Below are 26,295 nucleotides of genomic sequence, written 5' to 3'. Positions count from 1 at the left end.
CAACATCACTGAAAGACATTGCAGTGGAAGGTTGAAATATATACTCAAGATAAAGGACATGTTTTCCCCTCCTGTTCGTTCGTTTTACCACATATCAAGCTCATTTAGTCAGTTTCGGAAAAACGCAATGTAGGTGCTAAAACGGAGAACACGGCCAGTGTTTTGAAGTTTAAAACCACATGCTCACATTCATTTTGCCCGTTTAATTTCAGATTCTTGCGAGGATTAATTTCTTCCTCTGGCGTCTTAGCTCGATTCTATTAAGAAGCATTGGTCCAAAACATGGTTATAATCCATTTTTTCCCCTCTGCATAAACTGCCCAACCATTCAGAAGGTTTTATTTCTTGAGAGAACAAGCGGTACTTTCAGAAGGGGTCTTCAACCCAGAGCTCAGCTAGGCGCCCCAGGGCTTCTCTGGGGTCTTAAATTGGATTTTTGAATAGCACCACCTGCTGGTAGTGCCCGCGTCTTACTTCCCCTACGCAATATCTCTCCCTTGAGGATCTGCTCGCTTTCAGGGCTCCTTGCCCTTAATACGAGTAAGGCAAAACCTAAGAGATCAGGAGCATCCAAGCAGCTGGACGGCGGGTTCCCGCAAGTGGAGAGGGCGGGTACCGGCGGCGCGCTCGGGGGCGGGGCCTGGGCCCGCGGCGGGAGGCTCGGGCGCGAGCTCTGCGAGCGCGAGGCGCGACTTCCGGCCCGCGCGGCCCCGCCCCCGCGACGCGCCGGGCGGTCACGTGACGGTCGCGCGCGTCCCCGGCCGCTGCGGGCTCCGAGGCCGAAGAGAAAAGACGGCGAGGTGGCCGGGGCTGTGGCCGGAGAGGAGGGAGTCGAGGCGCCGCCCTCGCGGAGGTCACGGCGAAGGCCCGCTGCTCCGGGATCCTAACTCGGGGGGAAGAGGCACGACTCGCGGTGCCTCCGGCAGGCTCGACGCGCCCCGGTCGGCCTGCTGTCGGGCCCGGAGAGGGGCGGCGGCGGGGTCAGGGCCCGGTACGTAGATGGACGCCCTTGGCCGGCTCGGTAGCTGCTGTGGCCGGGTGGCGGGAGGGGCCCTGCGGCCTCCCTGCCGCCCCCGCTCAGGCTGTTGTCGCAGGCACGAAGACTGTGACGGCCTCTGCGTGGCCGCTTGGCCGCAGCCCCTGCGGTGGCGATGCCGGAGCTGGCCTGGGCCGAGGTGCGAGAGGCAGGGCAGCGGCCATTACTGCGCAGCCTCTTCGACCGGGTCCGCGTCGCCGTCTTTGGTGGCCGCCGGGTCCTTCTCCTCTTCCTCGGCCGTGGGGTCAGGCCTCTGCCGAGGGACCTGCTGGCCTCAAGGTGCAGGGGCCCAGATGCTTTAGGGGTTACCTGTTCCCTGTGTGGAGTCAGAGACTTTGGGCCTGGGGTCCGATGCAAGCTAGGACATGGAGTGCCCGCGTTTTGTGTGATCCCGAGCGCCTTGGGCTGCTGTTTTTTCTCTCTCTCTCTCCCCACCACTGCTGCTTCTGCTTAGCGTCTGGGTCTTGCCTCATCTGAAGGGAGCAGCTGCCCCACCTTGTCCTGGCGAGACTCAGCGCTGCACATTCACGGTTGTCTGGACGGCTGTGGACTCTTGGGGACCGCGAGAGAGCTCCGAGAGCCTCGGAGCCTGCCCGACCTCCCTGCGGCTTCTCGGCGGAGGTGGTTGCTTTGTTCTGGTTGCCGGGTGCGGAGGTCCCTCCCTGCTGTCCAGTTGGTCCGAGAGTGCTGGTCTTTCTTGCCTTCTGGTCGCTATTTTGTTTTCTGAGAGGCTGCAGCATTGCTTTTTGAGGGTGTGGAGAGGGCACCGTCCTTTCCCGCAGGGAGTAACTCCAGGATTAAGTTTATACACACACATGTTGGCAACTAGATTCGCTTTTGTTTTTGTTTTTTTTTTTTTTTCATGTTCATCGTTTCCGTCCCTGTTTTTATATATCTCTTGTCCGAGTGCCATTTTAGTGAGCCCTTCTTTCTCAAGTTTGGGACGTCTTGTTTCCTGTTGGTTTATATTGAAACTGTGGAACTGAGGGGAGAAGAAAACCAAGAAAGGATAGAAAACGCTTTGTTCTTCCTGTGATTGACATTTCAGGTGCCAGGGACCCCGCAAGTCCCCAACCCCCACCGCACCCCGTACGTGTAGTGTACACTTTTAAGTGGGAAGTGGATGTATAACGTTGGCACTGAAAGCAGTATATAATTACAGATTTTGGAAGACCTTGGACATTTTAGTAAGTGCATCTATATTTAGACTTTTGAATAAGCATGTTAGGACACACACAGAAAATGACCCCCACAGATAGGATTTGTGATGTTGAGTTTGTTGTTTTTTTGACTAGCAGATATTTGTGTTCAGAGTCTGGGTGCTGTGAAAACGCATGAAAATAGGTCAAGTAAACCTCATTTTAAAGAGAAAACTTGAAGAGTGAATAGCACTCTAAAAATAGATTTTGATCATGTTTGTTTTGGCCTTGTGTATCTTAAAGTGGACCATTTTAAGTCCTATTTTTGGTTTATAGTTTAAGTGTCAAATGAGCTAATGTAATGTAAGTTGGGACAAAATGAAAATAATGGCGCTTAAACATTTGAAGATTTTTTTGTGATTTGTCTGTTAAGAGGCTGACAAGGAAACTTTCTCCAAATAGTCAGTCATCAGGCAAGATGAAAAAAAAGGTGGTATTTTTTGTTTAGGAGTTAGGTCAACTGACAAAATGTTTTTTTTTAGTTTCTGCCAACTTGAGTTGTCAGACGAAAGGAGGCAGATTTTTTTTTAAAGGATCAAGAATAATTTCTTGACTTAGATATTATTGATTTTTTTCCAAAACATTGATCTGTTTGAAGAATATAGTTTTATGTGTTAAGGATATACTGGTATTAAATACCTGACACACTGTCAGTTGAGAATTTGAGTGTGTTTTGTTGTTGTTTGGTTGTTTTTCTCTAGTACTAGTAATAGAAAGTACTGAGCCTTTGGCATTTTCTTGCCTGGTTTGATTGCCTTGTGACTTGAGGAATCTGAATTTTTAAACATGCTGGATTAGTTTGACTCTACAAACCTACTTGTTAAAACTAGGCTACAGCCACCTGTGTTTGCTTATAAATTCTTATGTAGTACTCACGGCCTATATTATCTTTGGGTTAATAAAAATAAAACCTATTGCTAAATGCCTGTTAATTAAAGATTTAAAATTTGGAATTACAGAATAGAGGAATCTGGTAAAAGACATGAGAATCATGACTTGACAAGGTCACACAGATAATTAGCAAGAGTCTTTGTTATTTGCAAAGTGGTTGCTTGCCATGATACTTACATGTGTTAATTAAAGTCAGTTTTTGTTCACATTTTATTTAAATGAAATGCAAAACCTACTTTCTGTAGGGAGGATTTAAAGTTGTAATGCTTATGTGTGAAGATTGTGAAGTCAGTAAATAGATTGCCATACAGTAGTATTTTTAAAAGGAGTGATACATAATAAGAGAAATAATTCTTTAAAATAAATTGTTGGACCTCATTTGTTTCAAATAAGTTTAAATTTTTCCAATTATGACCTTTAGGACTTGATTTTTTTTTTTTTTTAATAGAGTTAGTGAGAGAGAGACAGAGAGAAAGGTCTTCCTTCCATTGGTTCACTCCCCAAATGGAAGCCATGGCCTGGCGCGCTGCGCCTATCCAAAGCCAGGAGCCAGGTGCTTCTTCCTGGTCTCCCATGCAGGTGTAGGGCCCAAGCACTTGGGCCATCTTCCATTGCCTTCCCGGGCCACAGCAGAGAGCTGGACTGGAAGAGAAGCAACCGGGACAGAACTGGTGCGCCAACTGGGACTAGAACCCCGTGTGCAGGCGCTGCAGGTGGAGGATTAGCCCAGTGAGCCACAGCGCAGGACAGGACTAGATTTTTTTTAATAAAGGATGATGAAGACTGAAAATGGAAACATTAGGGCATTTGTTACATCTCTCATTTTGTGGCTGTTTATTAAGAACTATTAAGATGTGTGTGTTAAATCTTACCTGACATCTGTCTCCCCTATTTTTTGCTCTTTTTGTTGAGTTATGTACCAAAAGTTGGAAGGCTTAAAGTATTTTTCTTCCTTCTGTCACTGATGGTTTTTGTATAGAACATTTCCTGTTGTCAGTTTTTTCCCCCCCAGAATTGTAAATGGACAATATATCTAATTTAGTTTTAGATCTCTTTTTTTTGTTACCTTCTTTAGTGGATCATTGTAGTGAGTTTGGTGTACAATTTGCCAGTCATTTATTATAGCGAAGATTATATAAATTATTTTGTCAAATTAATTCTGGTCTGTAGTTCAAATTAAGCTGTTGTCTTATATCCTTCTTTTGGTTAAAATAAGAACAATACTCTTTCTCTCCCTTATCTCCCCAGCCTTACCCTGCCCACGCCATTTTAATAACATCTTTCAGGTGTTCTGAGGGCTTCTTCATGTGCTATTTGTAATATAGGCATGCCCTAGTTTGTGCCCTGTTAACATGATTCTTAGGGGTTTTAGTGGATAGGTCAGTTTGGCAGAATTGGTCTCACCTGTGAACTTTGAGCAGCACACGATAGAAAATTTTCTTTATCTGTGGCCAGCAAAGGTATGAATAAATTAACAGGGAGGTAATTTTTTTTCTATTCAGTGATTCCTGTAGTAACTTGCCTTTTTTGCATTAAAAAAAGTGACTTCTCAGTATACCAGTCTAGACCTTCATTGCCCTATATGATGGCTAGTAGCCATGTGGCACTATTGAGCAGATGATCTGTGGCCAATCTGAGTTGAGTTGTGCATTAAATGCTAAGTACACAGTGAGTTTCAAAGAGTACACACAAGAATATAAAACATAAATTATTTTTTAAATTGAATACATGTTAAAATGGTAATATTGTAGATACATTGGATTAAATGAAAATTTGAAATTAATTTTACTTGTTCATTCTCTAAAATGTTAATCTGATTGGATTAACTGGAGTTTTACCCACTTTCTTCTAGTGTATATGTTGCAAAGCCTTTGCTTTTAATATTTGTGTCTGTAGTCTTATTTCAACTTTGTGAAGTAGTTATATAAAAAAAAATCACAACTTATTTAGATGTCCAAATGTGGGGGTTCTGAAGAATTTTCTGTACATTCCTTTGATGGTATTTGTTTCTGTTATATTAGGTTCCTTTAAGCATCAACATGTTTCAGATAAAATATTTATGGAAAAACATGAATAAGTAAGTGAGTAGAGAAGAATAGATGAGATTTGTTAAAGGGAGTATTTATAAATGTAGGAGAGAAGAGGGATTAGAAACGGGAAGATTTTCGTGTGTATTTCAGAGGAGTAAAAAAGTGCTTTATACACATCTCAAGTACTAAAGTCAAAATAGTGATCAAACAAGATTTTTAAAGAGTTGTTTAAGTTCTGGACTAGAAGTTTAACATTCAATGCAATATTTTTGGAGAATAAGAGATTAAAATGATTGACTAGTATGTTTTAAAGACTTTTAAAGGGTTGGTGTTGTGGTATAGCAGATAAGGCTACTGCCTGCAGTGCCAGCATCCCATATGGGCACTGGTTTAAGTCTCTACTTCCCATCCAGCTCCTAGCCAATGGTCTGGGAAAGCAGTAGAAGATGGTGCAAGTGCTTGTGTCCCTGCACCCATGTGGGAGACCCGGAAAAGCTCCTGGCTCCTGGCTTTAGATCGGCCTAGCTCCAGCTGTTGCGACCATTTGGGGAGTGAACCAGCAGATGGAAAACCTTTCTCTCTCTCTCTGACTCTGCCTTTCAAATAAATAAATACATTAAAAAAAAAAAAAGCATTTTAAGATGGAAAGAATAGGCGCCAGCCCTATGTTACAGCGGGTTGAAGTCCTGGCCTGAAGTGCTGGCATCCTGTATGGGCGCTGGTTCTAGTCCTGGCTGTTCTCTTCTGATCCAGCTCTCTGCTGTGGCCTGGGAAAGCAGTAGAAGATGGTCCAAATGCTTGGGTCCCTGCACCCACATGGGAGGCCTGGAAGAAGCTCCTGGCCCCTAGCTTCACATTGGCTCAGCTCCGGCCATTGCGGCCACCTGGGGTGTGAACCAGCAGATGGAAGATCTCTGTCTCTACCTCTCTCTGTAACTCTGTCTTTTAAATAAATGAAATAAATCTTAAAAAAAAAAAAAAAAAAGGAAAGACATAGCTGTAGACCAATAGCTATACCCTATACCCAGTAGGCGCTTGAGTATCAATTATGTTAGAATTGAGGATAAAGTAAGAATAAATTGATTTTTGAGTAATGTTCCAAAAACCTTTGTGTTGAGTAAAAGGTAGGGTTTCTGGCATCCCATATGGGCACTGGGTTCTAGTCCTGGTTGCTCCTCTTCCAGTCCAGCTCTCTGCTGTGGCCCGGGAGTGCAGTGGAGGATGGCCCAGGTGCTTGGGCCCTTGCACCCGCGTGGGAGACCCGGAAGAATCACCTGGCTCCTGGCTCTGGCCGTAGTGGCCATTTGGGGGGTGAACCAACAAAAGGAAGACCTTTCTCTCTCTGTCTCTCTCTCACTGTCTCTGTCAGGGGGAAAAAAAAAAAAAAAGTAGGGTTTCTTTTCTCAAAAGATAGAGGATAGAAGCTGGACTGTCCTATATATGGTTCTATGTATGTCCTACATAAGGCTTCTTAGTAGAAGACCTTACCTTTACTGGGAAAAGAGATTGATGAAAGCTATTGGTAGAACCTCTTTTGACTTATCTTCGGGTTTTTGTCTATATTCTGTAGAATTCATTGCCAATGAATAATAGCTGGATAAAAGAAGTGCTCGCTAAAAGATAAAAGATGACTTCAATCTTGTGTTTATAAGTTGGTCTTTGGGCCATTCTCTGCTGCTTTCTCAGATCATAACAGAGAGCTGGATCAGAAGTGGAGCAGCTGGCATTTGAACTGGTGCCCATATGGGATGCCAGCACTGCAGGTGGCGGCTTTACCTGCTGTGCCACAGCACAGGCCCTGATGGTTCATTCTTCAGATTATTTAAATTGGCTCACAGTGATGTTAGGAGTTAAAGTGAAGAGGCTGCTTTGAAAGTTGAGAAAGCAGCTGAAGGGGATTGTGATTGAATATGTGGAATATGCCGTCATTGGTGCAGAAACTTCAAAGAGTAAGTAGTGATGTTGAAACAGTAGAATGTCTTCTCTTGTATAACTATATTGACTATATGGATGTTTGTGAAAATGGACTGTTTCTGTTTTGAATAGACTGCAGGAAGAAAGTATATGGAGTCGTCTGTGATGCCATTGAAGTTGTAGGCACGTAGAGGGTAAAGGGAAAAAAAGGGCTGGGAGGAAAGTCAGCGTAGTGGAGTGCCGTATCATCTAAAGTCAGAGTAAAACAAAAGCCAGGTTACTTAGAAACTTCATTTAGGGCCGGCGCCATGGCTCAATAGGCTAATCCTCCGCCTGCAGCGCCGGCACACCGGGTTCTAGTCCCAGTTGGGGCACCGGATTCTGTCCCGGTTGCTCCTCTTCCAGGCCAGCTCTCTGCTGTAGCCCGGGAGTACAGTGGAGGATGGCCCCGCATCGGAGATCAGGAGAAGCACCTGGCTCCTGGCTTTGGATCAGCGCGGTGCGCCGGCGGCCATTGGAGGGTGAACCAACGGCAAAAGGAAGACCTTTCTCTCCGTCTCACTGTCCACTCTGCCTGTCCAAAAAAAAAAAAAAAAACACTTCATTTAGTCACATTTAGTCAGTTTTAGAAGTTGTCTGATTCTTAGATTGTTTTATTAAATATTTGTTAGGATAAGCTGGCTTGTACTTAGAGGCTATATAATGATATTGAAAATATTTTTCTTTAAACACTCAGATACCTATCCTAAAGAGAAAAAGATTCAAGGCTGTCTTACATTGTATGTATTGTAAGGTCTATTATAGGTTTCGTTTCGTGTGCTTGATTTTAAGTTAGTTCTTTGCAGTTTGATGTGCATCCTACAATGGGACTGATGCAGTGGGAGAAGGAAATACTAAATGAGAAAAAATATTCATGACCAACATGATGTTCTGGGTGGCACCACTGGATTTCCTGGACAAGAGGTATCTTGAAAGAAGATTGACTTAAACGTTGTACAAATATCTGCATATAAAAAGAGGAAGGCTGGCACCCTGGCTCACTAGGCTAATCCTCTGCCTGAGGCGCTGGCACCCCGGGTTCTAGTTCTGGTTGGGGCGGCGGATTCTGTCCTGGTTGCTCCTCTTCCAGTCCAGCTCTCTGCTGTGGCCAGGCAGTGCAGTGGAGGATGGCCCAAGTCCTTGGGCCCTACACCTGCATGAGAGACCAGAAGGAAGCACCTGGTGCCGGGCTTCGGATTGGCACAGTGCGCCGGCCTTAGTGGCCATTTGGTGGGTGAACCAATGGAAGGAAGACCTTTCTCTCTGTCTCTCTCTCTCTCACTGTCTAACTCTGCCTGTCAAAAAATAAATAAATAAAATAAAAAAAAGAGGAAGTTCTGGTTGGTATGATGACATTGCCTTTGTAACTACTACCTCCTTTTAGGAAGGCAGAGATGATGAATTTATTCAATATTAAAATAGGATACTTCAGGTTTTTTGTTCTTGTTGTTGCTACTTTGTCCATATAAAAATTGTTTCACCTAAAAACTTCTTATTGTAGTAAAATATAAGTTACATAAAATACACTGTTGTAACCATTTGTAAGTGTGCAATTCAGTAAAATTTCATTTGTATTGCTGTGCAACCATTACTATGTATTTCCACAGCTGTTATTTATTTTTTTTAAAATGATTCCTGACAAACACCTAGTACAGTAACTCCCCATTCTCTTCTCCCAACCACTGGTAACCTCTAATATACTTTCTGTCTCTATGAATTTGCTTATTTTTGATATTCCATAAATGTAAAATCATACATTTGTCTCTTTGTGTCTGATTTATTTTATGTAACACAATTTTTTGAGTTTCATCCATGTTATAGTACATTTCAGAACTTTATCTCTTCTTGTTATTGAATATACACTTGTACTTAAGACATTTGTCTTATTTGAAAGGCAGAGTTATAGAGAACAGGACACAGATCTTCCATCCTCTGATTCACCCCCAAAATACCACAACAACTGGAATTGGGCCGAGCTGAAGCCAGGAACCAGGAACTTCATCTGGGTCTTCCACATGGGTGACAGAAGCTCACTTAATTGGGCCATTTTCTGCTGCCCTACCAGCTGCACCAGCAGGGTGATGGATCCAAAGTGGAGCAGCCAGAACACAAACCAGCACACCTTGCTGCACCACAATGCCAGCTCCTCACTGTTGTTTTGGTATACCACCTCACCTCACTATGCTGATTTTTAGTCTTCTGTTTATGGATACTTGGGTTGCATCTGTCTTTAGTCTAATGAACATTGGCTTATTTAAGGCCATCTTTTCAATTCTTTTGGAGTAGCAATGGGTTATATGATAATACAATGGTTAAGTTTTTGTAAAAACACCAAATGGTTGTCCACAGACACTGTAGCATTTTATATTTCCACCAGCAGTCTTTGAAGGTCCAGTTTCTCCTTACCAACACTTCACTTCCCTTTTTAGAAGATTGTAACCATCCTAATAGATCTGTCATTGTGATTTTGGTTTCCATTTCCCTAGTGACTAATAATGTTAAGCATCTTTTTGTGCTTACTGGCTGTCTGTATATCTTCTATGGAGAAATGTTTAAGACTTTGCTTATTTTTTAATTGGTTTGTCTTTTTGTTGTTGAGCTGTAGATCATTCTGTATTTCAGACCTTTATCATATATGTAGTTTGCAAAGATTTTCTCCCATTCAATAGTATGTTTACTTTCTTGATAGTAGTCTTTGATGCATAAAGTTTTAAATTTTGATAATTTTGATAAATTTTTGATAATTTAAGTTTCTTCTTTTGCCACATGCCTTTTGTTCATTTAGAAATCCATTGCCAAATCCAAGCCATGAAGATTTATTTCTTCTTATGTTTTCTTCTATGAAATTTATGGTTTTACTTATGTTGTAGTTCATTGATCCATTTTAAGTTAATTTTTTTTTTTTTTTTGACAGGCAGCGTGGATAGAGAGAGAGACAGAGAGAAAGGTCTTCCTTTTGCCGTTGGTTCACCCTCCAATGGCCGCCACATCTGGCGTGCTGCGGCCAGCGCACCGCGCTGATCTGAAGGCAGGAGCCAGGTGCTTCTCCTGGTCCCCCACAGGGTGCAGGGCCCAAGCACTTGGGCCATCCTCCACTGCCTTCCCCGGCCATAGCAGAGAGCTGGCCTGGAAGAGGGGCAACCAGGAAAGAGTCCGACGCCCCGACTGGGACTAGATCCTGGTGTGCCGGCGCCGCTAAGTGGAGGATTAGCCTAGTGAGCCGCGGCGCCGGCCTTAAGTTAATTTTTTAATATGGTATGAGATAGGTGTATAATGTCATTGTTTGGCACGTGGGAATCCAGTTGTCCCAGCAACATTTGTTGAAGAGACTATTCTTTTCCTCTTGAATGGATTTCACATGTTCTTTGAAAATCTGTTTACTATAGATATATGAGTGTATTTTTGGACTCTTATAAATTCGAGTCCATTGGTGTATTTGTCCATAGCTTTGTAATAACTTTTGACATTGGAAAGTGTGAATTCTTTAGCTTTTTTTCTTCCTTTACAAGATTGTTGTAGATAGTTGGATCCCTTGCAATTCCAGATGAATGTGAGGATTAGCTTCTGTGTTTATACAAAAAAATTAACATTTTCATAGGAATTATTTTAAATTATGTTGATCTGTTGTTGTTGCCTTAATATATTGGGTCTTTTAATCTATGGAACACCAGTTATCTTTCAATTTATTTTTTAAAAAATATTTATTTCAAAGATGAAGAGAGGGAGGGGGAAGGGTTGATTTTCAAATACACTGATTGACTCCCCTGAAATGGCTGCAACAGCTAGGGCTGGGCCAGGCTGATGCCAGGTATCAGGAACTCCATCTGGGTCTCCATATGGATGGCAGCAAGTCAAGTACTTGAGCCATCATCTACTGTTTCTGAGGCACAAGGCACATTAGTAGGAAGCTGGAACAGAAGTGGAATAGTGCAAACTTTAACCAACTCTGAGATAGGGGATGTTGGTGACCTAAGCAAGGGATTAACCAAGTGCACTACAATGTCTGCCCCAGCTTTCAACTTATTTAGCCCTTTAGTTTCTTGTAGTAATTTTTTTTTTTGTTTCATTACATATGCCTTTCACCTCCTGGCTGCATTGATTCGCACATATTTTATTTCTTTGGATGTTATTTTAAATGGAATTGCTTTATTGATTTCCTTTTTTGGTTGTTGACTTCTGGTGTATAGAAACAAAATGTGTGTGTGTGTATGTGTGTGCAGCTTTGATGAATTTTTTTATTAGCTTCCTTGGAAATTCTTTGGGATTTCTCATATAGTCAGTAGAGAAGTTGATGTTGAAATTTTTTCTTTGGCAGCACAAAGAATGAACAAGCAGTGGAAGAGAAAATACTGCAAACTGGCTGACTCCTGGTGAAGATGTTGTACTTTTCTGGCAGGCATCTGTGGGATTTATAATAGAAATGTAAGTGAACATGGTTTTTCCAAAGCTATGGTAAATTAAATGGGTTGGTATAAAGGGATCACATAAACAAAACTAGTGTCTGCTAATACTAACTGATAGAATTAAAAAGGAGAGAATGATCCAACGATCCAACGTGGGAAGCAGGATACACAGCAGACTCATAGAATGGCCAATGTCCTAAACAGCACTCTGGCCTCAGAATTAGCCCTTAAGGCATTTGCATCTGGCTGAAGAGCCCATGAGAGTATTTTAGGCATGGAAAGCCTAGTAGCAAAAAAAAAAAAAAAAAAAAAAGCCTAAATGAAAGATCTCTGTGAGTGAGATCCCAGTGGAAAGAACTGGCCATCAAAGAAGGAGGTACCTTTCTCTGAAGGGAGGAGAGAACTTCCACTTTGACTATGACCTTGTCTAAATAAGATCGAAGTCAGCGAACTCAAGAGGCTTCCATAGCCTTGGCAAGTCATGACTAGAGCCTAGGGAGATTACTGACGCCATAAACAAGAGTGTCAGATTGTTAAGTCAACAACAAGAGTCACTGTGTACTTCTTATGTGGGATCTCTGTCCTTAATGTGTTGTCCAATATGAATTAATGCTATAACTAGTACTCAAACAGTATTTTACACTTTATGTTCTGTGTGGGTGCAAACTGATGGAATCTTTACTTAATATATACTAAATTGATCTTCTGTATATAAAGATAATTGAAAATGAATCTCGATGTGAATGGAATGGGAGAGGGAGTGGGAGATGGGAGGGGTATGGGTGGGAGGGAAGTTATGGGGGGGGAAGCCATTGTAATGCATAAACTGTACTTTGGAAAATTATATTTACTATAAAAGTTAAAAAAAAAGACATTGACTTCAATAAACAAGGTAGGTAGACAGTGTTAGGTTTTATAAATAAAAAGGCTTCTGGGTTACAAAAACACTAGTTACCAAAAGCTATTTTCACAAAATTACAGAAATGTCTTCATACCCTAATTGGTAAAATTTGGCACATTATGTCTTTATTTACATTGATTCACTCTTATCGTCAGTTAACTAGATATGTTTCCTATCATTTAGTCTTTCCATAATATGCTTTAAAGTATTACATGACCTTGAACTTACTCATACTGAACTTCACTGATAAAACAGTTTTCCATGATGAGCATTATATTTGTATCTCCCAAATTAATATAAACATTATCCAACTTAATGGCATTAATAAGACATGCAAATAACATTTTTATTAATTCTTTAATAAGTATTAGTGATTATATTGTTTAAATTATTGGACCAAACATTAACCCTATAGATACCATTGTAGTCTCTCCTTGTTTAACATATATCTCTTGACATCTGCTTTTCCAGCATGATAACTCTGATTATGTAATTCTGTTGTGTATGTGAAATATCATTCTTAGTGTTGAGAATTTGATTAAAGAATAATAATACACTAGGAATTTTAATCTTATCTATATTTTTTCATATTTTAGGTAGATTTTTTGTTTTTAATTTTTGACAGGCAGAGTTAGACAGTGAGAGAGAGAGAGAAAGATCTTCCTTTTTCTGTTGCTTCACCCCCCCAAGTTGCCGCCACTGCCGGTGCATTGTGCCGATCCGAAGCCAGGAGCCAGGTGCCTCCTCCCAGTCTCCCATGCAGGTGCGAGGGCCCAAGGACCTGGGCCATCCTACACTGCACTTCTGGGCCACAGCGGAGAGCTGGACTGGAAGAGGAGCAACCGGGACAGAATCCAGTGCCCCAGCCGGGACTAGAACCCAGGGTGCTGGCGCCGCAGGCAGAGAGTTAGCCGTGGCGCTGGCCCAGGTAGATATTCTAAGTCCTAATCATGAACAAATTTGTTGTGGTCTAATACATGAGACACATAAGTAATTAACAGACAGTGTTGAGGTAACAAATGTGATTAGAACTGAGAAGAGGAGGTCAATTTCTTCTGAAGGATTCAAAATAAACAGAAGAACTTTTAGTTTGGTCTTAAGATTGAATAGAGTTTCAATAATTGGAGAAAATCAGAAATTATATTTCAAGCCCAGGAAATGAGGAGTGTTGCTCTACCTAACATGAGGCATTTTAGGGGATTCAGGGAACAGCTCTGTGTGGTGAAGTAGGATAGGATAAAGAAACTTTGAAGTAAATAAAGAGAATGAATACTTACTTAGCACCTACTATATTATCAGTGTTTTGCTTAGATTATTAAAATGAATTACTTTGTAGGGAATCGTAGCTTCATTTACTGATGATTAAACAGAATGAGAAGGGTGGGCTAATCTTATTCTGCTTGGGATACCTGCTTCCCCAATTTTGAAGTGTCTAGATCAAGTCCCAGCTACTCTGTGATTCGAATCCAGCCTTTTGCTAATGTCCCTGGAAAGCAGCAGAATATGGCTGAAGTACCTGGGTTCTGGCCACCAACAGAGGAGACTTGCATGGAGTTGCTGGCTTCAGACTCTGCCTGGCCTGGCTTAGGCAGTTTGTAGGTGTTTGAGGAGTGAATCAGCACATGAAGATCTCCCCTGCTTGCCATCCCTTCCTCTCCCACCCTGCCTTGTCATTCTGACTTATAAATAAATGAATTGTTTTTTAAAGGCAGAATTAGAAACATAAATCACTTGCATAGACCAGTGTTCACCAAGCTTCTCAGAATAATCTTCTGGGGTACTTGGTAAAAATACATTCCTGTACTGTAACCTAGAAACTTTAGGATAGATTTCCAGGAGACAGCACATAAGCTAATCCTTAACTTTAGGGAAGTTTGGGAAATGCTGGCCTAGGTTAACACACTGGGAATAACTGATAAAGCCAGGATTTTAATTAAGTCTGTTTACCATTAAGGCTGTATCAATAGTCTTAAAGGTCAATGCTTATGGATTTAGATTAGATTATATGAATAGGAGACTATTGAAGATTGAGAGAGGACTAATTAAACATTACTGAAAAGAGGAAAAACCAGAGGGAAGTCCAACTGAAGTCAGTTGGAAGGTTGGTATTTGTACAAGCAGATGTAGCCAAGAGTCATAGGCTTTGGGAATGAAGGAGACACAAATTCTTCCTGTCATAGATGAGAGGTGGCCAAAGAATAGGGGAGTGTTAAGTATGGCTCCACATTTTATCCAAGATAGAGAACAGAGGACAAGGATGCAGGTTCAGGGGAGTAATTTTTTTTAAGTTGTTTGCTTTTAGTTATGTTAATTTTAGGTGCATGGAGAATATTGAGGGTAAACTTTCTGGGTACAGAACTGCAAATTTGAGTGGTAGGTGTATTAGTTTGAAATATGCATGGATTCTTTTAGGCATAAAATATAGTATGAAAGTTGGGCCACCCATGGATCCTTGTAGAAATACTGGTACACATTTTTACAGAAAGCTAAAGAAGACAGAAATAAAAGAAGTGGAAAGAATGCTGTTGTGGAAATGAAGAATGTAGAGTTTTAGAAAAAGATTAAGCGGTTAATATATAGTTCAGTGGGATCAAATAGATTGTAAAAGACAATGACATTAGATTTTAGGGTTAGAGAATATTGATCTATGTGTTGGAAAACTTGGGGATTGGTACTGATGCTATAAATTAACAGATTAGCTCTTAGTCCAACAGCTGTACCCCATTGTCAGCCAAGAGGAATGATAATAAGGCAGACTATAGATTTTGAGGATTTATTTCTGGGGTATCCAATTTCTCAGTGACATGGAAGTCAGAATACCTCTGAACTTGGGAGCTTTCAATAGTTTTGTAATAGTCTGTGGTGTTTTGGCTGAGTAAAAAGTTAGAGTGGTGCATGTTTAGCCTAGCAGTTAAGATGCTTGTTAGGATACCTGTACTTCACATCAGAGTGCTTATCTTCAAATTCTGGCTCCGCTCCCGAGCCCAGTTTTCCTCATAATTTGCACCTGTGAGACAGCAGAAGATGATGTAGTTGATGACCCAAGGAGTTGGATCTCTGCCCTTCAGCTGGTAGACCTGTATTAAATTGCAGCTCCTGACTCTGGTCTGGCCTTTTTGGCTATTGAGGGCATTTGGGTAGTGAACCAGTGGATGGGCTATCTCTGTGTCTTTTGTCTCTGCCTCTCTTTTCTTCATAAATAAATAGATTAAAAAGAAACTTAAACATTGAGAATTTATTGTTAGGCTTGCTGGTCTCTGACAAATCAAAATAGTGTGTGGGGTTCACAGACTCTGCACCATACAATTTTCTGTAAAAGTGTCATTTTCATAGGTTAGAGTAGCTTTTGTAAGTCTCCTTACTTAATCATTTTTCATGAATGTCTCATCTCTTGGTGTTTGTGATGATGTTCTTTTTGTTATATATATATTCTCTGACCATTCCTTACCTCTTTTACCTGCTGTTTCCCTTCACTTACAAATGTTAAATCAATCCACAGTTCTGAATTTGGCTTTTTCTGCTTCCTCAACTGGTTTAGTTTGGGCATTAATCCTTTTTTTTTTTTTTTTTTTTTTAAGATTTATTTATTTATTTGAAAGGCAGTTACAGGGAGGCAGAGGCAGAGAGACACACAGAGGTCTTTATCCATTGGTTCACTACCCAGATGGCCACAACAGCCAGAGCTGCACCCATCAGGAGCCAACATGTGGGTACAGAGGCCCAAGGACTTGGGCATCTTCTACTGCTTTCCCAGGCCATAGCGGAGAGCTGGATCAGAAGTGGAGCAACCTGGACTCGAACTGTTGCCCATATGAGATGCTGGCACTGCAGTTGGCAGCTTTTACCCGCTACTCCACAGTGCCGGCTCCCATCCATTTTCATGGCTTCAAGGACCATGTGTATTTGTTAGTGACTCGCAGGCTTTTTTTCAGCTTCCTTTCTTAGAGTACTAATCTATTAAATTTAATTGTCAATATACTTTCAGTCTAGAGAACTTACAGATTTTTTAAAGTCATCAAATTCTGAATCTTGGTGAATAGTGTCACCATCCATCAGTAACAAAATGCTGTGATTTCTGTTTCTATAGTATTGCTTATATTCTTCTATAGGAACCTTACATCAGTACCATCCCTCTCATTATCTTACCCTTAAATATATATATATGTATAAATTTTAGTTTCCTTTTTGCCCACTTGTATTTCTCACTACCAGACTTTCCTCCAAACTGCTCTTGAGCATCATTTGGTCTTAAAAATTAAACATTACTAAACAACTTTCAATTCCTGGTATAAAATGTTTCAGTGAAATTATTTTGCCCCCTTAAGGGTTTGTATGTGAACCAACTCCAAAGAGCTCCTTCAATTCCCTTGAAATTGTGTTAATATTTTATCAAATTCTCAATAAGGCTGTGACCTAAAAGATTTTTAAGAACCATTGATAGTTACGGTACACATCTATACTCATCTTAGGATAGCAGAATGACAAGGTCTTGGCAGCACTGCTTGTTGCAAAGTGTGTATCATCCATTCAAAATGTGTCTGTCTGTCCCCTTCCTACGGATAATCATTCCCTCCTTTGTGGCCCCTTGTGTGTGTTGAACCTGTCATAAGTAAGGCATGGGCCCATTAATTTATCTGCCCCTACACTTCTTATTTATTTCCTTCCTAGTGCCATGACATAATAGATGTTCAAATACCTAGTTCAGAATTGAAATGGAAAAGAGGGAAATACTAGAACTGACAGAGCTCTTCTTATATTTGGGTAGCTGTAATTATTTTGGAGGCAATTAATTAGCAGTTAAGAGTACAGACTCTAAAGTCAGATCACCTGGATTTGAAACCTAACTCTGAAGCTCATTTACTTACGATGAGTCAGTGGCTTGGGGCACAACACTTGAGTTTCCTCGGGGACATAATTCACCATTTTATTAGATAATGTAGACATTAAATGTAAAGTGCTTCAATCAGCTCCTGGCATGTATTATATAATCTATAAATGTTACTCATTATGTTTATGTTTTGATAGAGTAAAAATTTGCATCAACAAACACCCACCATTTATTTACAAGAGACTGTGCAATATGTAAAGAAATTTGTCTTAAGGACTAGGGAGTGTTGATTATTGCAATTTAAATTTTGAAAGTTACTTTTTTTTCAATTGGCATTTAAAACCTTTATTTGAAGGTAATTATGAAATAAAATAATTGATATTGTAAAGGTCCTATATAAAAAGGACATTTACTTTTTAAATTCTTTTTAAGGTATACAGATTTCAAGTATTTTATATTTAGGATATATTTCAGATTTAGGAGCATAGTGATACTTCCCACCCTACGCTCCCACTCTTTTTTTTTTTTTATTTATTTTTATTTTTTTTATTTTTTTTTTGACAGGCAGAGTGGACAGTGAGAGAGAGAGACAGAGAGAAAGGTCTTCCTTTGCCGTTGGTTCACCCTCCAATGGCCGCCGCGGCCGGCGCGCTGCGGCCGGCGCACCGCGCTGATCCGATGGCAGGAGCCAGGAGCCAGGTGCTTTTCCTGGTCTCCCATGGGGAGGGTGCAGGGCCCAAGCACCTGGGCCATCCTCCACTGCACTCCCTGGCCACAGCAGAGGGCTGGCCTGGAAGAGGGGCAACCGGGACAGAATCCAGCGCCCCGACCGGGACTAGAACCCGGTGTGCCGGCGCCGCTAGGCGGAGGATTAGCCTAGTGAGCCGCGGCGCCGGCCCGCGCTCCCACTCTTTTTAAAAAGTTTTTAAAAAAAACTTTTTAAAACCTTTTTTTAAAAATTCCTTTTAAGGTATACAAATTTCATGTATTTTATTTTTTTAAATTTTTTTAGTATTTTTCAGTTGAGAGTTAAACACTTGATCACACTAATAGGTCTAAGAGTCAAAGGGATCACACAAACAAGACTAGTGTCTGCTAATACTAACTGATAGAATCAGAAAGGGAGAGAACAATCCAATATGGGAAGTGGGATACACAGCAGACTCATAGAATGGCAGATGTCCTAAATAGCACTCTGGCCTCGGAATCAGCCCTTAAGGCATTCGCATCTGGCTGAAGAGCCATGAGAGTATTTTAGGCATGGAAAGCTAAGACACTCTGGCAAAAAAAACAAAACAAAACAAAACAAAACAAAACAACAAACAAAAAAAAAAACAACTAAATGAAAGATCTCTGTGAGTGAGATCCCAGTGGAAAGAACCGGCCATCAAAGAAGGAGGTACCTTTCTCTGAAGGGAGGAGAGAACTTCCACTTTGACTATGACCTTGTCTAAATAAGATCGAAGTCAGCGAACTCAAGAGGCTTCCATAGCCTTGGCAAGTCATGACTAGAGCCTAGGGAGATTACTGACGCCATAAACAAGAGTGTTAAATTGTTAAGTCAACAACAGGAGTCACTGTGTGCTTCTCATGTGGGATCTGTCCTTAATGTGTTGTCCAATATGAATTAATGCTATAACTAGTACTCAAACAGTATTTTACACTTTGTGTTTCTGTGTGGGTACAAACTGATGGAATCTTTACTTAATATATACTAAATTGATCTTCTGTATATAAAGATCATTGAAAATGAATCTTGATGTGAATGGAATGGGAGAGGGAGTGGGAGATGGGAGGGGTGCGAGTGGGAGGGAAGTTATGGGAGGGGGGAGCCATTGTAATCCATAAACTGTACTTTGTAAATTTATATTTACTGAATAAATGTTAACAAAATTTTTTTTTTTTGTATTTTTTTTTTTTTTTGACAGAGTGGACAGTGAGAGAGAGAGACAGAAAGAAAGGTCTTCCTTTTTCTGTTGATTCATCCCCCTAGGCCGCTACAGCTGGCACGCTGTGGCCGGCACAGTGCGCTGATCCGAAGCCAGGAGCCAGGTGCCTCCTCCTTGTCTCCCATGCGGGTGCAGGGCCCAAGCACTTGGGCCATCCTCCACTGCACTCCGGGGCCACAGCAGAGAGAGCAGAGAGCTGGACTGGAAGAGGAGCAACCGGGACAGAATCTAGCGCCCCAACCGGGACTAGAACCTGGGGTGCTGGCGCCGCAGGCAGAGGATTAGCCTAGTTAGCTGCGGTGCCGGCCATGTATTTTCATATTTAGGATGTATTTTAGATTTAGGAGCATAGTGATACTTCCCTCCCTAAGCTCCTTTCTCCTCCTTCCTCTCTTAGTCCCTCTCTTAATCTCTCTCTCAATTTTTACAATGATCTACTTTCAGTTTACATTATACCCATAAGATTAACCCTATACTAGGTAAGCAGATAGTAAGAGGAAGAAAAACACTATTCAGGACTGTAAACAATCATCAAAGCTCAAAATATCAGTTTCACTCCTATATATTACATTTTTGGTCCTCTGTTCATTACCACAGATCAGGGAAAAATATATGGTATTTTTCTTTTTGGGACTGGCTTATTTCACTAAGTATAATGGTTTCCAGTTGCATCTATTTTGTTGCAAAAGACAGAATTTTATTCTTTATTTTTGCAGCTGAGTAGTATTCCATAATGTACATATACTTTAATTTCTTTATGCTGTCATCAACTGGTAGAAATCTGGGTTGATTCCATATCTTAGCTGTTGTGAATTGAGCTTCAATGAACATGGGGGTACGTTTCATTTTGTTTAGGTAGATTCCCAGAGTGAGATTGCAGTGTCGTATGGTATAACTATTTTGAACAAGTTAAATTTCATACCCATTCTAGTGTGAAAGAGCTAAAGATTGGAGGAATTTTGTTCTTTTAAAAAGCAATCACAGTTTTGGGAAGGAGGATAAATTTCTTTTTTGGTATGTCTGCATTTATTAATAGTGATGTTAACTTATTCTTTGTTCTTTTTGTGTTTGTAATTGGATTCCTTTTATTTATTTAAAATTTGTACTTAGTTGAAAGGCAGAGAGACTCAGAGATGTGCTGTATACTGAGGACTCAATCTGGGTATCCCATATGGGTGGTAAGGGCCCAACTACTGTTGCTCCCACCCAGGTTGCACATTAGCAGGAAGCTGAAATTGGAAGCAGAGCTGAAACTCAAACTCAGGTACTCTGAAATGGCAGGGGGCTTCTGAAGTGGCCACCTGACTGCTGTACCAAACTCCTGCCCATGCATTTAAGTTCTGAACCCATGCTTAAAAAAAAATCTGACTTTGAATATTTGGAATTTGTGTTGCTGGCTGAAAAGTTCTTCAGTACTGTGAATGGTAAATATCTATGTGTTTTAATAATTTTACCTTTCTTTTAACTGAATGTCTTCAAGAAGATTCAATAAAATCTGAATGCTTGGAGATTTCTACCTACTCTGCCCCCATATCCATCTGTTATGTCTTCTTGAGGACTAAAGTATTAATAGTACTAATATTAATAGACTTTTACTTGCCTTGCAGAAATACTTTATATAGATTATCTATGGAAAGAAGAATGGGATTTATGATTAAAAGTTAGATTGTAAGAATTTATGAACATGTCTTAGAAAATTGGTTCTGTATTCTTTAGTCTTAGCAGAGTTGGACTAACTTTGCTCCAAATTTCTATATATTGAGTTTCTTTTTTTTTTTTTTTGTTTTATTTATTTATTTGAAAGTCAGAGTTACACAGAGAGAGAAGGAGAGGCAGAGAGAGAGAGAGAAACAGGTCTGCCATCCGCTGGTCCACTCCCCAAATGGCCACAACAGCTGTAGCTGTGGTGATCTGAAGCCAGGAGCCAGGAGCTTCCTCCCATTAAGTGGGGTGGAGAATAATGCTTTTTAGGTTGAATACTTTCTTTGTAGATTAGCTAGCTGTATCTGATGGAAAATTGACTGTGGGTCTGTTTTATTTAAAGCAAATATAACAGGTTTGAAATGGTGCATAGAAAAGTACAACATTGGTCAAAGAGATATATTGGATATCTTGTTTTACAGTTTACCAGACTTTTATTTTCTTACTTAAATTTTAAATTTATTAGGTTGTCCTATGTTCACAAGATACCTAATTGGTTTAGGTTGTGGAACTTATATGTAAGATGTTGCTATTTTTCCAAATTGGTGATGAATATCACTCCCCCCTTTTTCATTTTGTTTATTAATCGATCTTTGAAGGCAATGTAAGATATTTTGAAACTTCTGCAATGCCTAACACATACTAAGAAGACTTATTTGGTTGATGTAGAACTTCTGATAGGTTAGAAAAAAAATATACTTTACTGAGTTTCTGTATCTAGAGTTTCTGGTCAAGGAGTTGATTGGAAATCTAAAGTTGAAACACAATTTGAAATTAAGTTTTTCATTGAGACTGTTGCATCCTTTTCTAGATAACTCCAGTTTAAAAAAAAACTATCATTTTAAATCTTGTCAACTGAAAATCAGAGACACAGAAAAAGCAGTAAAATTAGATGTGCTGTGATGAAAGTCTAATAATGTTTTTCAATTTTTGGTTAGTGTTAGCAGTTTTATTGACTATCCCTTTTACAGCTACTGTTCTCATTTTTTATTGCTTGATCTCAAATGAAAAGAATCGTTGTGGTAATTAAATTCCTAAATATGGCAAAATTAATTGGTAGAGATTGTCACTCATTTTAAGCATCAGTTAGTGGTTTTGAATCTCTGATATCTTTACTTCCATTAATCAGTCTTATTTGTCTCTGGGCTACACCCTGTGTCATTTTTTCCTGTTTTAAAATAGCTATTGTTTCCTGTAACTATGTGATAAAAGTCAAGCCACATATTTCTTTAGCAGGGCACAATAAGGCTTTTATGATTCGGCCTCTGATTTATAGCTTCATCTCCTGCTATCCTCTTGTTTATGTGGCTCAGTGCTTTGCACATGTCTCTGAAGTCTCCACTTCCAAAGCCTCTCAGCATCGCAAACATTGTCATCTCTTTTGTTATGATACATTTTGATTACTGCAGGAATATTGTGCATATTATGATTGTTTGCATGTATATTTCCTTAATAGACCAAGTGCGTGGCTGATTGATTTTTAGAGCCATCGAATACTCGTATTGTGTATGAACTATGGTAGGGATCTGATTTGATAAGGTAGAAATTCCAAATTTTATGTCAGTGTGTTTAATCAATACTTAGTTTGACAAATCGTGCTTTTCTTTCTTTTTCCCTCTTCTTCAGGGCACCTTTGATATTCATGTCATTTTCTCCCCTGGTCTTCTATAGATTGTAATCTTTTGGAGCTTTAGTGAGTTAAACTTTGTAAATTCTGGTTGGTAGGTAAGGAAGTTTAAAGGTTTAAAGGTTTAACTGAGTCCCAAAGAGCACATAATTAACAAAGAAGATTAAGACACAGGTTTTTAGTTTTCTTGTCTAGTGTTGATTTCACAGTGTAGCAGCTGCCTTAATTCAAGTTACCCTTTCTCTCATGGCTGACTACAGCTTCTCATTATATAGTATTTCAGTGTGCTGCTTCAGGGCTGATCTGTAAGTCCACTGGCAGAATTTTTATATATTCCCAAAGTATATATAAGTAAATGCTTATATCAGGTGGTTTCACTTAATATTATTTAAAGTAAAATAAAAATACCAATTTTATGATACCATGATGTGTTCATGTTATTGTTTGAAAAAAAAAAACATTTTTTTAAAGCAAATATTTGAATGTTCTCTATCTGCCAGATCCTGTATGCAAATAGAGCAGTGAGCCAAAAATGACCTGTTCCTGCCCTTACAAAGCACACCAGCTTGTGGGGAAGACTGACATTAACAAAATAACCACACAAATAAATGTAACATTGCAGTTCTGATAAGGAATGAGGAGTGCATGGTAGTAACGAATTAGTAGCATGATCTGACTTCCTCATGGAGGCTTTCTCAAAGGGATCGGAGATGGGTAGTAGCTTAAGAAAGGCAGGAGATGAGGAGGGACTGTTTATATAGAGAAAACCTATGATTGGTAGGAAGTAGTCAGTGTGCTTAGAAGTCTAATGGATGTTTGATAGGAGATGGAGGTTGCAATGGGAGGTGGGGCCCAGATCATGGGGAATATAGAGAGCCCTGTTAGAGACTGGTCTGTATCCTAAAATCAAATTTTTAAGCAACAGATATGGCTGTACCAATTAAACAGTGTATGCAGTAATTCAGTAAACAATGCTTGGTAGCCAGGGAAAGGTGATGGATTCAGGAGATACAACTGATAGGACTTGCTGATGTTTTGTGTAGGGAGGGATAGGAGAAGGGCAGTTTCTAGGTTGGGTTTTTGGGTAGCATAAGCTTTATGGATAGTGGTATTACCATGGGATTTTTATCGAGCAAAAAAGAAGGAACAGATGATTACAGTTTTTGTAAGATCTAATATAGGTAATTGAAAATACAGATTTATGACTGAAAGGAGAGGTCTGGGCAAGTGATAGCAATGTGTGTGTGATTTCCACCTTGGCAATAGCTGATCCATGAGTACAGATGAGATCATCTCAAAGAGTACATTGATAACACATGCTTTAGAAAACAGACAAACGCAACCCCCCAACTCTCCATTTCAGAGAGAGGAGCTGGTCAAAAGTATGGCAGAAATGAGTGGTTCAAGGAATAGTTTTAGATACATGCAGGGACAGGGAATGTCTAAGGCTTTCATCTAAATTTCATATTTATCTGCTTGTTTAATACCCCAGATATATAAATATATGGCAAAATTTATAAAATAGCCATACTAATATCCTGTCTCCAGAATTGGTTTTTGCAGTTGTACTCTGAATTTGCTATTTTGTTTGTCTAACTACCTTTCAGATTGACTGTAAAGTCAATTTAGGACAGATTGTTTATATTTCTAAATCTTTGCATTTAGTTCTGATGTATTCTGTGTCCAGATGGAAATAGTGTATTTAAAATCTGTGCTCTAGACATATATATATATGTACATATATGTGTGTGTATATATATATATATCATATATACAGGGGTGTGTGTGTGTGTGTATATATATATATATATATATATATAATGGGATTGTTTCAGTTTGGTTTAACATTTATGTACCTCATTGTCCCCTGCAGTTAAAACTGATAGCAAAAATCAAAAAGATTTTGTATATAAATGGAGTTTTCTTCTTATTTTCATCTTTGTATCCCCATTGTTTAGTATGTGGCTTGCATATAATGTATGCTTAATAAGTGCTTTCTGGAAAGTGCTTTAGGAAAGTTTAAACACAATTAAAAATTTTTTTTCTCATTTTCTTAGGATGGCTGGCTGTGGTGAAATTGATCACTCAATAAACATGCTTCCTACGAACAAGAAAGCAAATGAGTCCTGTTCTAATACCGCACCTTCTCTCACCGTCCCTGAATGTGCCATTTGTCTTCAAACTTGTGTTCACCCAGTCAGTCTGCCCTGTAAACATGTTTTCTGCTATCTGTGTGTAAAGGGAGCTTCATGGCTTGGAAAACGATGTGCTCTTTGTCGACAAGAAATTCCTGAGGATTTCCTTGACAAGCCAACTTTGTTGTCACCAGAGGAACTCAAGGCAGCAAGTAGAGGAAATGGTGAATATGCATGGTATTATGAAGGAAGAAATGGGTGGTGGCAGTATGATGAGCGTACTAGTAGAGAGCTGGAAGATGCTTTTTCCAAAGGTAAAAAGAACACTGAAATGTTAATTGCTGGGTTTCTGTATGTTGCTGATCTTGAAAATATGGTTCAATATAGGAGAAATGAACATGGACGTCGTAGGAAGATTAAGCGAGATATAATAGATATACCAAAGAAGGGAGTAGCTGGACTTAGGCTGGACTGTGACACTAGTGCCGTAAACCTAGCACGAGAGAGCTCTGCCGATGGAGCGGACAGCGTATCAGCACAGAGCGGAGCTTCTGTTCAGCCTCCAGTGGCGTCTTCTGTAAGGCCTCTAACATCAGTAGATGGGCAGTTAACAAGCCCTGCAACACCATCTCCTGATGCAAGCACCTCTTTGGAAGACTCTTTTGCTCATTTACAGCTCAGTGGAGACAACATAGCTGAAAGGAGTCACAGAGGGGAAGGCGAAGAAGATCATGAATCACCGTCTTCAGGCAGGGTACCGGACACCTCCATTGAGGAAACTGAATCAGATGCCAGTAGTGATAGTGAGGAAGTATCTGCAGTTATTGCACAGCACTCTTTGACTCAACAGAGACTTTTGGTTCCTAATGCAAACCAGACAGTAGCTGATCGATCAGTAGCAGGGGGTGGAACAGTGAGTGTCCGATCTAGAAGGCCTGATGGACAGTGCACAGTAACTGAAGTTTAAATAAAGTCTTCAGCTCCTTGCTCAAGGTTGCAATGGTTATCTGTAAATTTCTGCCCACATAACATTATATTCATCCCTCGTAGTGCATTTTGGGAGTTGGGGTGGGAAGGGGTATGGGAAGGATAGATCTGAAATTAAAATGTCTTAACATGTCACTGTTGAGAAATTTATTTAATGTAAGGAGCTTGGGTGTTAATAGTTGAACGCTGTTTAGTAATAACCCAGTTTTCTTGAGGTCTGTTTATAGTTTTGTGTTTTTTAAGTTTTTTAGTTCTTTCGGCCAGTTTGTGTATTACCTGTGCATTAATGGTCATCATCTGACTCTTTCATTATCTTACTTTTCTGCATGGATTGGCATAAAACCATTACTAAAATTTGGCACCATGAGATGTTTGCTATCATTATGAACAGGAAGCTTAATATAAGATTAGAAATGAATTTGGGATTTTAAAATAGAAGAATAACGGCTATTTTATAGTAAAGTTACTGAAATGGAAATGTAAAGAAAACAGCTAATCACTTACATTTCAGAATCTTTGTAACACATTTCATGGCGTTCATTCCCATATGCTTTGCTGTCTAGTCTTTGTAGTTTGAGATTTCTCTTGGTCTGCATTTTTCTTTTTGATTACAAGATTTATAATTTAATAAATACTAGAGTTTATCAAATAATTT

At 40.0% G+C, this 26,295-nt stretch overlaps 1 protein-coding gene across 17 annotated transcripts; it reads left to right on the top strand.

Annotated features, from left to right (window-relative positions):
- The first annotated feature begins 851 nt into the window (after positions 1-851).
- On the top strand, positions 852-26,289 carry RNF146 (ring finger protein 146). 17 transcript variants are annotated; one of them, XM_070073623.2, is made up of 6 exons: positions 854-991; positions 2,085-2,223; positions 7,906-8,339; positions 9,008-9,270; positions 11,425-11,531; positions 24,576-26,289. In XM_070073623.2, coding segments are annotated over exons 5-6 (1,047 nt in total). In that variant the 5' UTR covers positions 854-991; positions 2,085-2,223; positions 7,906-8,339; positions 9,008-9,270; positions 11,425-11,529; the 3' UTR covers positions 25,621-26,289. The 17 variants fall into 17 exon arrangements, 16 of the variants coding, with proteins under 16 accessions (XP_089188846.1, XP_089188847.1, XP_051710304.1 ...); XM_070073624.2 differs by lacking the exon at positions 9,008-9,270 and adding an exon at positions 6,843-7,105 and having other exon boundaries at positions 7,906-8,033; XM_089332722.1 differs by lacking the exons at positions 7,906-8,339; positions 9,008-9,270 and adding an exon at positions 13,104-13,341.
- Positions 26,290-26,295: the final 6 nt, after the last annotated feature.

The sequence above is a fragment of the Oryctolagus cuniculus genome, chromosome 5 (genome assembly GCF_051225735.1).
Source record: "Oryctolagus cuniculus isolate XC-2025 breed Fujian yellow rabbit chromosome 5, ASM5122573v1, whole genome shotgun sequence".
Taxonomy (NCBI): Eukaryota; Metazoa; Chordata; class Mammalia; order Lagomorpha; family Leporidae; genus Oryctolagus; species Oryctolagus cuniculus.
Note: the sequence above shows the minus strand (reverse complement) of the source record. Positions and strands in the feature narration are given on the sequence as shown.